Source organism: Mizuhopecten yessoensis, unplaced genomic scaffold, assembly GCF_002113885.1.
Source record: "Mizuhopecten yessoensis strain PY_sf001 unplaced genomic scaffold, ASM211388v2 scaffold11097, whole genome shotgun sequence".
Lineage (NCBI taxonomy): Eukaryota > Metazoa > Mollusca > Bivalvia > Pectinida > Pectinidae > Mizuhopecten > Mizuhopecten yessoensis.
Window position 1 is genome coordinate 577,617 of NW_018408878.1, and position 11,640 is coordinate 589,256.

Consider the following 11,640-nt stretch of genomic DNA (forward strand, 5'->3'; position numbering starts at 1 on the left):
CCCCCCCCCATCGTCTCATGTGGTATCTGTCAAAATGTCGGGTTTATTTCCTCTCCTATATTGCCACTGGTCAGTCTTTCTCCTTTCGTGGCTTAACTGTCCACTGTAACAGGTTAAGCCATTACATGATGGTTTCTCGAAAATGTTTCTTCTCTTTTCCAGCCTTTTTAATAAATATCTTCGAATTGGCTTCTGCAAGTCGTTATTTGTTCATCTTTCACAATTTACTAGAAAACCTTCGGGAAGCAGAGTGGTCTTACGGAAATTTTGTGACCCTTGGCTGGAGAGGGAAGAGGTTGAGGGCAAACGTTGAGGGCGGCAGAAGGTTGAGGGCAAAGGAGGAGGGAAAGGCAGAGGTCTTTGGATCAGCCGTTTATAATTAAGGGCCAGTTGACATTGTGGAAAATTATCGGCCGCACTGCTTCCCCAACCAGGGCCCTATACCCTGGACCTATTCCTTAATGAATGCACTCCGAGCACGGGTTAGCTTTGTCCTTGTCTGCCTCGAATAAAAAGGGGCATAAATTATACACACAATATATATTCCCTTAATTATATAAACTTTATTTATTTTACAATAATTATGAAAAAACTTATATTAATCACTCTTATTGGTCCGGATGTTGGCGCGCGGGGGGTTTTAGTGTGGGAGGAAACCGGAGTACCCGGAGAAAACTCACGTGGTCGGGCAGATGACCCGATACCTTTTCACGTCCGATCGGGGAATCGAATCCCGGCCGCCTTGGTGAAAGGCAAGTGCGCTATCCACTGCACCACCCGACCACCCTTAATTCTAGACGGATACCCGTGGTCAGAACACTAAATCGGGACCTGGGCCTATCACGTATTCGGTTCAACCGCTTTGTCTGTTTTTAAATGTAATATTTTTCGGGTATAAACCCTGGCGGACACGCGATTGTTAAGGGCTCGCCTGAAAGCAGCATCAGATTACTAGGTCCGACCTTTGTCAAACCGGTTCAATCGTTTGTATCGCGATAAACGAATGCGGTCCTGATTTGAATGTTTGGTGAGCGTTTAGTTGCGATAACGTGCATGTTGCTTCTGGCAACGAGACATATTTTTATACATTGCATCGGCCGGGGGCAGAGGAGGGAGCCCGGCTATTAATATTAGTACTAGGAGGCTCGTTGATAATGACGACGTGTATAGAACCCGAAACTTACCCACAAATGAGATGAGTGTATAGTTGGTGTATGGGCAGTCCTCGGAACCGATGATAAGAGACCCGTGAACCTCTATGTATCGTACCCTGACCAGGGGCTCGGCCGCGGGACTCCACACCAGTGACGCCCCGCTGACAATGGTAATGCTGAACACGTCGATATCCATATCCAGTAGGACATCGCCAGACACGGTCACGTTGGAATCTTCGTCAAAAACCTGGGATGAAAATCAATAAATTATTCAATATACCGGTTCAAAGTTTTTCTTACTAAATTTTTCATGCACTTCTGTACTTTTGTTACGTAAGTATTCTGAAGTCAATTGTAATGCTGTCAAAACAATTTTTTTCGACAGAAAATTTGGTTTGGTAAGTTTGTTTGTGTTTTACGTCCTATTAACAGCTATGGTCATTTAAGGAGGTTACAGATTTTGGTGGTGAAGGAAAGTCAGAGTTTCCGGAGAAACACCACCGACCTACGCGCTACCACGGCCAGTACCTGGCGACTACCCCGCGTAGGTCTCGACCCAACGACCCAATAGTGGAGGGCTAGCTTTAGTGGTAACAGAATGTGTGACGCCTTCACCACTTGGTCACCGCGGCCATACCACGGACTTAGATAATCTAATTCCATGGCCATACTTAAGTATTCTGAAGTAAATTGTAACGATGTCAAAACAAATTTTGTCAGCGGAAAGAGAAATGTTCATGTGTTATCATAAAATGTGTAATGAAACATAATCAGGGACGTATAGTGAAGGGGATTAGCAACTCCCTCTTTGCCTTACCAATTTTATGACACGTCAATCTAGACTTACCTCCCCCTGATTTAGGAGCAGATAGCGAGCGCCACCTATCTCAATTTTGACAAACCAAAATGGCGTCGATACCGCTTCGTTAGATTACAGAAGTTGGCGTGAAAACAAACCAATCGCGATAAGTGTTCTTACGTCTTTTGTTTATCCCATTGTTATAAGCTGATTGTATTACTTATAATTGATAAAATCTGTGGTATCATATTAATTGATGTTTCGTTTTTGGGGTATATTTTTCTATTTTTAAACGCGATGTAACTTATATACTGTCCCTGAACATAATATATCCTGTATTGGCATGTGAAACGTGCCAATTATTCACACGTAACGTTTAGTTAACAAAATCTTAGTTCAAAAAAGATATATTTGAGGTCAGAAAATATACATTTGAATTCAAATTATACCATTTAAATATTAAAAAAAAACACCATATACATCCGAGTTAAAAAACACCTTCCGAGTGTTATTATAAGCTACACATTTGAATTTGAAATAAAATAGCATCCGAGTTCAAAAACTTTATAGATTTAGATTCAATATTCAAAATTAAAATGTGTTGTATTTTTAATTCAAATGTTGTTATTTTCCAAATTCAATTATATTTTTTTACTGATCTATTCTTCTTGTTTTTCAGGAGAGACTTTGGGAGTTTTAGCCGTTTTCTAAACTATTTTTTTTTTAATTTAAATGTAAAAGTTAATATTATTGCAACGTTTGATCACAGGGACCTGGGCTCGTATTCATGAAACCGTTTTCATGCTGAAGCCTTGATTTTGTGCTGAAGCCTATGTTCTTGTTCCGGTTTTACATTAATAACAAATTCTTATTTTATCAATGATTTGGAAACAAATGTACCCTGAACGAAAATAGGAATTAATATATTATTATTCTATATGATCCAAACACAAAAATGTCGAAAACAGCATAAAAATCGGTCATCCCATTACCGAGATATTGGCGTGTTCATTGTACTATTTTCACCTGTCCTTCTTCTACTAATTAGCATAATCGTACCTCGCGGTGATTTGGCGCTGTGTTCTCCTTTCTCCCACTTTTTAAAAAATACATAGAGGCAGTAATGGTGTGATATAGCAGTTATAGTCTGTTTCATATATATTTGACCTGGTTTCTACCTGTGTATACAGCACTGTCATATACATGTAGCTTTGATAAAAGTCTATTTTCATCATTTTTAGCCATTTGTTTCATATCATATACCATTTTCATTAGCTAGATCAATACAAAACAGTAACGTGAAATCCACAAATATTTTATGTATTTCATATACTTAATAGTATACATATAGATGATAATGCTTTGAATATTTTTTTTTTTTTTTTTTAATTCAAATTTAAATTGATTTGATTTTGGGTGAAGCAAATTCATATTGGAGCATTATTTTCAGAGAATCTTTTTTGCCAATAAATGCGTCTTCAGTGTAATTATAATACCTAAGTATCACTCATTAGATTATTTATGACATCACAAGTTCAACGCCTGAAGCGGTCACCATCGAAGGAGTTAGACGATTATCAAGAACAGCCATGGTCAATCTGATTAAAATCATCTGTTACATGGCTCCAGGGGTAGTACGATGTTAACGAAGCCATGTAACATATGATTTTAATCAGATTGAGCCATGTTCATATAGCGTCAGATTGCGAATTAATATTTTTTTCAGTTTTGAGGAATCAGATTATGCTGAAGATAGCATTATGTAGATGGTATCCAGTCATATAAAATTTGCAAGAATTTCCAGACAGTGAGTTTAATTGAAACCAAACTAACGACTCTGAATAGGGTAACATAGACCGGTAGCATTGCATGTCCAGATCCTGAGCACTGATGAGATTTTTTCCGAATGAACGAGTTTGAGTGAAATTAAACAGAAATAGTCTCAATGTTGTCGATCAAATGTATTTCTTTATTTTAGCTGAAAAGTCAGATTGCAATCATTTTCTTTACTCTACACAGATACGTATATATTTTATACGTATCTGCTCTACAGTGAGAACCAGTTTCTGTGCCGGAATACTTATATTGAAAAAAAAAGTTATATACTGTGGTACCTCTACGGTCAAAAAATACGGAAATGTATCAGTGAAAATGTTAACAAAATAACTTCAACGTTGGTGTCTGCTATTTTAAAATGTTAATATTTTTAGTATCACTGTTTGTTTAATGACAAATCCACGACATTGTGTCTTCCTTATGTTAGGTCGACATTTCAAACATTTGATTGTATACAATACAGTACCTTTGTATGCGATGCTAAACTAGATCACGGACTTTTATAATCTAATTCCGTGATTACATTTTCCTCGAAAATATAATTGAATTATGAGATTAAAACATTATATAGCATACACAAGTTATAATTTAACAGCTTGGTTAAACAATAAAAATAATCTCGATCTAGCATAACTTGGGTGTGAAATTTGTGCACAGTTTTGTAAATAACACTTAACACCGGTGTCCAGTGCTGACAACAGGAGGCCCAAGACACACCTATATACCTGTGTACAGGTATGACATCAAAGGGATGCCAGCAGGTGGGCAAGGGGGTACTTGAAGTTAGTATGTAGATTGGTGTAGATTATGTATCTTCCAATTTTCAATTTAACAACAATGTCCTCAGGCGAGATAACAGCAGAGACGTGTATATTACGTCTCTGGTATAAGGATCAATTTCAAGAAAAATATGAAATGCGTGTAAGGACTGTCACAGAGTCACATCATATGCAAACCACAATCTGAACAACTGCATCGCTCGACAGACGAAAGTCAGAAACGAGGCAAATAATGCTGGACTATGCCATGCACATTATACATGTATATCTTCTGATCAGGTGGTTCATTGATAAATTAGTAATTTTTGTGAGACTTGAACGGACATGTTCTTCCTCTGCAATATTCTAGAAGTGGTGTGTATATCTATTATGTGCTAAATTCCTTGGATTGCATAAAGAATAAAAACGTTTCAAGTTTTATGACTTGGAGTAAAAAAAACACGGGTTGCTGCTCATTTTGAGTATAAATTATTGTACTGGTGCACTTTTTTTGTCAACTCCAGACGTAGATCTACATATTGTTAAGAAAGGTATTGGTGCGCCTACGTTAATTTGATTCAATTTTTAATCAATTGTTTTGTGTTGTATATATAAAGGTGTTAATCAAATTTTCTAAATATCAATTTAATAATAAAAAGTATATTATTAAAAGTCATTAGATTAACCAATTATGTAAAAAAAAAAAAAAAAAACATATTCATTTACATACATGTAGCATCCAACACACCGATCATTAAAATTGTAAAAAAAAAATCATTTTTGTGTATGTAGTCTTAAATATCATCTATCATATAAGTAGCTAAAAAGCTCGAATATCGAACGAACTATCATATAAGTAGCTAAAAAGCTCACATATCGAACGCACTATCATATAAGTAACTAAAAAGCTCACATATCAAACGCGCTATCATATAAGTAGCTAAAAAGCTCACATATCGAACGCACTATCATATCAGTAACTAAAAAACTCACATATCGAACGCACGATCGAAGCTTTGACAGCGTTGAACTTGTGACGTCACAGATGTGGGCTACCCATATCGAGGCGATCGGTGCTGAGCCAAAGATGTGTTTTTCAGATAAATCACAATATCTCGGAAACGGAGTCAACTACGACATTCGCACTTTCTTAGCCTTTTATTGTGTAATATGAAGTATTTTCATAGCTTGATGTAGATCGTTTGACATGATTTGAGTGAAAATAAGGGCCCTAAACTAAACCCTAAAACATGTAAAATTACCCTGAAAACATTAGTAAATTATCAAGTTTGACGTGCCAATCTTCTATAGAAAATGCGCCTTAGATTGCTCTGTTATAGCACGGAATTAGATTATCGAAGTCCGTGGTTATAGACACTCTATGTGTAGCAAGTCGTGATAAATTGCAAGATGATTGGCGTGCTGTCTTTGAAGAGGGACCTAGCTCATCGCCTCAAAAGAACACGTTCGTACATATACGGCTTTTGCCAAGTTTAAGTTTTTTAAACTTAAACTTGGCAGACATCGGAAGAACAAAATTGACATTGCATGATATCATCTTTATTTCCTCCAAATTGGAGAGCATGATACAATGATAGTACATGAATAATACATTATTTACATTGGCCGAGGTTAGCCGAATCCAGATAACACATCATCAGCTTGAAGTTATGTTTATTGAAATGACATCCTCGAAATTCCAGGGGTAACGCTCACTTTTATATATGTTCTCTGCATCACTGGATAATGACATGGTCGCAGGGACCTGAGAATTTGTTACAGCTATGTTGGGTTGGACCTAAACTAAGGTGTTCAGAGTAATTTTACACGTTTAAATGGTTTAGATCAACTTTCGGTAAAAATGCGACCCCATCATAACCTCCAAAGATTGTATACCAAGTTAATGTCCTAATATTTCTATATCAAATTCTTAGGTCCCTGTGGTCATGGTTAATTAAGGCACGCGGCCAGTTGACTGGATCAGATAAAAGTATCTGACCAATAACTAGGCTAATATATTATTATATTAGTATATACCTGCCCATTGAGAACTTAAGAGAAACGAAACCCGAATTCAAAGCGGTCAATTTTACTGTTATGCGCGAGTCAATGTACGGTATATTCATATGGCCCAGGGCTTGTATTCATGAAACCGTTCTCATGCTCAAGCATGGATTTTGTGCTCAAGTCTAATTTCTTGATCCAATTATAAATTATTTTAAAAGTCTTATTTTGTTAATAAATTTGAAACATTTGAAGAGACTTAAAGACAAATACTGTTTTCAATGTTTACAATTGGCTTTTTGATCGTTTGGCATGATTTAAGTGAGTTACAATAAAGCTGGCTTGAGCACAGAATCCATATTCTTGAGCATGACAACGGTTTCATGAATACGGGCCCAGGCGACGCACGCGGAGACTTCGATTTCGGCATGGCACATGCCAGGGGTGCAAAAAACAGCATTGAGCGTTACGCTTCCGGAGAATTGCAAGGATAGGTGAAAGTGATTGCTGTTGTCAGCCGTGTAGTTGAAGTTAAAATTCTTTGAGAAGAATTGTTTTTTATCTTCTTATTTTTGACACTTTGGGGTGGTTTGCGCAGTGTATTGCAAATTTCGTTTTAAAACATGAACAACAAAGCTTATATTTTGAAGTAGCTAACTTACCTGGCCTGCCCACGTTCCATCTACATCGGACCATAACTTTAGAAACGGATCTTCATGCGGACACCAGCTCTGGCCAGCGGTCAGCAAGAACTGCAGACAGAAAATCGCAGCGGTCAAACTCCGCAACAAGTACACCATCTTTCTCATCCACGGATTTCAAAACTTAAAATCCAGGATAAACTCCCCAAAAAATAACGTTTCCTCCTTCACAAGGTATCTATCCTCAGTTTGTCATGTATTTTTTTTAAGATAGAAAAGTTCGAAAATGTTGGGAGTTTCCAGCTCAGTATGTGTCTACCCCAGTCGACCACTGAGAAGATTTTGGAAGACTGTCCGAAGTGAGTGGTCAACAATCGGACTTTAACATCACTCAATTATCTTTTGCCGGGTAGTTGACCCGTGGTCAGTCGTGACGTAGGCATCAATAGATCTACGTCTTATTTCGAAACGGTTTAGTGATTATCGTGATAACTTAAAATTGAAGATTTACGGTAAATATCATTAAGAAACGATATCTATTTTTTTAAACATTGATATTAATAAGATTTATGTAAAATGGAGGTATTCAAATATTTTTAAACTGACAATGGTATCAACTTCAATTTAATGCCAAAAATTATACACATTATTTGAGGATTAACTTGAGCTATAACACAAAAAACGGTGTACTCAAAATAAACCGCGAACCAATGAAAATGCTTGTCACAAGCAAGATTAAATTATTTAGTTATATGTCGGTATCAAATTTGAATGCATATTGCTGTACTAGTCTTCTTACTTACGTGTATAATGGTAATGTGTGCCTTTTTAGTTTACCTATAATGGCTATTACTATTATCCATGTGTTGCGGGGCCGCAGTGGCCAAGTGGTTATGGCGTCTGACTTTCTGCTACCACTAGCTCTCACCACTGGGTCGTGGATTCGAGACCCATTGTACTTTGGGCAGTTGCCAGGTACGGTCAGTGGTTTTTCTCCGGAACATCCGGCTTTCTTATAACACCCAAACCTGGCACGTCCTTAAATGACCATACCTGTTAATAGGACGTAAAACACAAACAAACAAGAGAACCATATGTTGTAAAGCGATTAAAAAGGAATTTTACAAAGTGTATAAAGCACTATATACCCGTTGTATATTATTATTATAATTAACAGGTAACTAAATTAATGAATAATGAAATAAGTTTATTTTTAAATGTAGACATAAACTTTAAAACAGGATTAAATCTTACAATTCTTTTCATTTTTTTAAAGAATCTTCGTCAGCTTATCTTTTCCACTCTTCAGATTTTAGTATGACCCTGAAACTATACAAAACACACACAGGTGATCGCACCTTTAACATTTGGTAATAGATACAGTTTGAAAAAATAATTACGCTGGATCATACAGGTGTTTCGTCCTTCTAGGTCTCATCGGTGATGATAGGGACCAAAATGTTGGAAATCAGAATTGGTCTAAACTACATTCGGCTAACCTCGGCCGATTCCGGTACCCGTCATAGGTACGGAATCTGCCGAGATGTGACGAGTGGTCTAAACTGCTGTTGAAACACAAGAAGAGGGGCGTACAACCATTTCATGAATTCATAAATTTCAAAATTTAGATGTGTAGTCGAGAGTGAAATTAAATAATTTGTATAGTGTGCATATCATTAACCATGCCACTACTCAAAAGAGATAACTGAGGCCATCAAGGTTACGGCAAACATCGGGGACTGGAAAATCCACCAGCATAGGTCCTTCGGTTTGGTTTTATTTTTTTGTAACGTCCTATTAACAGCTAAGGTCGTGTAAGGACGTGCCCCTGGGTATGTTGTGTATGCGTGCGTTTTTGTATGTGTGCCGGAGTCAGGGTATGTTGGCGTACTTGCCTCATTGTGATAGCGCGGATCGGAGGCCGATTTTAGAGTGCTACCTCAATTAAATACCATGCCGAAGGCACCGGTGCCAACATAGTATTCAACCCAGTCACATTATACTGACAGCTGGTGAACCCGTTTATGTCATGTTACACACAAACACACACATACACATACACACACACACACTAACACACACACACACAGGTGACTTCTATCGCACCGGTGTAGGTATGGATTGTTACGGCTGAGGGCCTTCGTGTCCGCGGAACATTTACCACAGTAGTACGGCGGTGTTGGTTTGCGCCGTTACAGCTCGGGGACATCGTGTCGAAATCTGTGACCACCCTATCATGTCCTTGAATCTAAGGAAAATAAAATGAACGAAAACAAACTATGTCTACCCACTCAATTTGTCTGTGCCCACAAGGATACACACCGAGGTCCTATATCTACGTCAATTTGAATAAATGAATACGTCTATTTATTTTAAAAGGGAAATGGTTTTTTTCTGAAAAATATTTGAGGAGAGTGTTGCACCCATTTTGTAAAATAACCCAGAGCATACGAAGTTGTTTCTATTGAAGTTCTGCAGTGTATGCGCCAGCCTGATATTGTTGTCAATTATGGTGTTTATCCAGAACAGAAATATTAATGCTTGAAAGAACACAACATTTCATCTTGAAAGCAATACAAGGTTTTGAGACTAAAACCCGTACAGATATGTGTACAAGTCTACTTGGATGGACTAATATAGATTCCCTATATAGACACTAAGAAATTGTTGTTCCTAGGTAGATAATACGAATTTGTCGTCTATAGTATTCTTTAAAAAACATTTTCACGTTGATATATAATCTAAATTCAGTTCAAATAGACAAGGATTCGCAGTTGATATACTAAGAATACTGCAAAAGTATAAATTGCTTGAAGTGTTTATAATGATTTTATAACTAACTGTGCTTTTCCGTCTAAATGTATGTGGCGTGTTAGAGTAAAGAATGCCGTATACTCAGTAGAGGAATTAGCGTGGTGAGAAAGAATGGCCAATGATGGCGATTATACCAGATTTTCTCTTATCCACGGTCATTTAGTGCCACATGTACTATGGAGACTGGCATTTAAATTCCCAGCCAAAAGAGAAGCTATACAACATGTCATGTAACTATAGAGAGTGTGAGGGTGAAGAATTATGTCATACATGTGGCTTTATGTACAGTGATATAGCCACCCATAAAGTTCTACAATGTGATTATACAGGAGAGTTAAGAGATAATTTATGGTGTGATATTATAAACATAAAGGATTTATTGTGTTATTACATTCCATGTCTGATTATGATATGCGTCATATCCTCATTGGAGGAAATGTACAGCATGAGTTGAATTCATCGGAGTTAGATGACTTTCGCATGAAATCTGTAACTTGTATATATTCAGAATGTGCAAACTTTACTACAAATGATGTGCTAACCTAAACTTTATAATGTGTCAATTGTATTTTTTTTCCTTTTTCTGTATTTGGTATGATGGTCATCTCTCTTAAATAACATCAAAGATGACTTTCTAAAAATCAATGCAACAAGAACAACCAGAGGCCACAACCAGAAACTTGAAAAACTGAGGTGTAGAAGTAATCTGCGTGGCCATTCATTTAAATTTAGAATTGTAAATGATTGGAATGGTCTCTCTGATCAAGTGGTTAATGCCCCATCTCTGTTTTCTTTTAAGACCAGGTTAAACAAATACTGGATAAATCACCCCACCAAGTTCGAACCAAGCTTCTACTAATTAGCTGGGTTAACACATACAACTTCGCAAATGTTCAATCCAAATTCAGTACTTATTTTTAACTCATGAAACCCTTAAAATGTATCTATACTTCTAAGTACAGGTATCATTGACAGGTCTATACAGGCCTGTCAGACCTTTTTTTATCAATGAATACCCTAATCTTATATGAAATCATTATACTACCCTTGTTATCATCCACTGAACCTGTAAATAATTTTCACTAGTTATTGATAAACACGTCTTCTTCAATACCTCCTAATGCAACCGGAAGTGAAGTGGACAGAATTAAGAAGCACCTCAAGAAGCGAGTGACGCTTACAACGGTGTCACAATCAATGAACCAAATGAACCAAATAACTTAAGATAAGTTAAGGAGCGTAGAGACGCAAAGGGGAGTTAACTCCAGCGTAACCCTTACTTTACAGTACAATTTATCTTTTGAATTTGCGTTTGAATATTGTCATATAACATGTACGTTACTTTGCCAATCTTCAATGAATGCATATATGTATTGTTCTGTTCGTGAATCTTCGATTCGGAGAAGATAAAGGGAATAATAATAATTGCGCGCTACCATCTGGGCCGACAAGAGTGATTAATATAAGTTAAATAATTTTCTTAACTGTTGTTAAATAAATATAATTTATATTTCTTTAATAAATAAAGTCATGTTGTGTGGTATTTTCCAAGACTTTTGCAAGTTGTACAGATCACAACTCTCGATTTTTACTTCACACAACTGAAATAATCTTCCTGCATGTGACCCCCCCCC

General features: G+C 36.9%; 1 protein-coding gene across 1 annotated transcript in view; it reads right to left on the bottom strand.

Moving 5' to 3' along the window:
- LOC110465680 (cell migration-inducing and hyaluronan-binding protein-like) overlaps positions 1-7,652 on the bottom strand; it is a 49,567-nt gene extending 41,915 nt beyond the window's left edge. Inside the window, exons 1-2 of the mRNA XM_021521648.1 lie at positions 7,214-7,652; positions 1,185-1,401 (exon numbers count right to left, since the gene is read on the bottom strand). Coding sequence (XP_021377323.1) covers positions 1,185-1,401; positions 7,214-7,360 — 364 coding nt within the window. The 5' untranslated portion in view covers positions 7,361-7,652. The remainder of the gene's footprint in view (positions 1-1,184; positions 1,402-7,213) is intronic.
- Between the last annotated feature and the right edge of the window lie 3,988 nt (positions 7,653-11,640).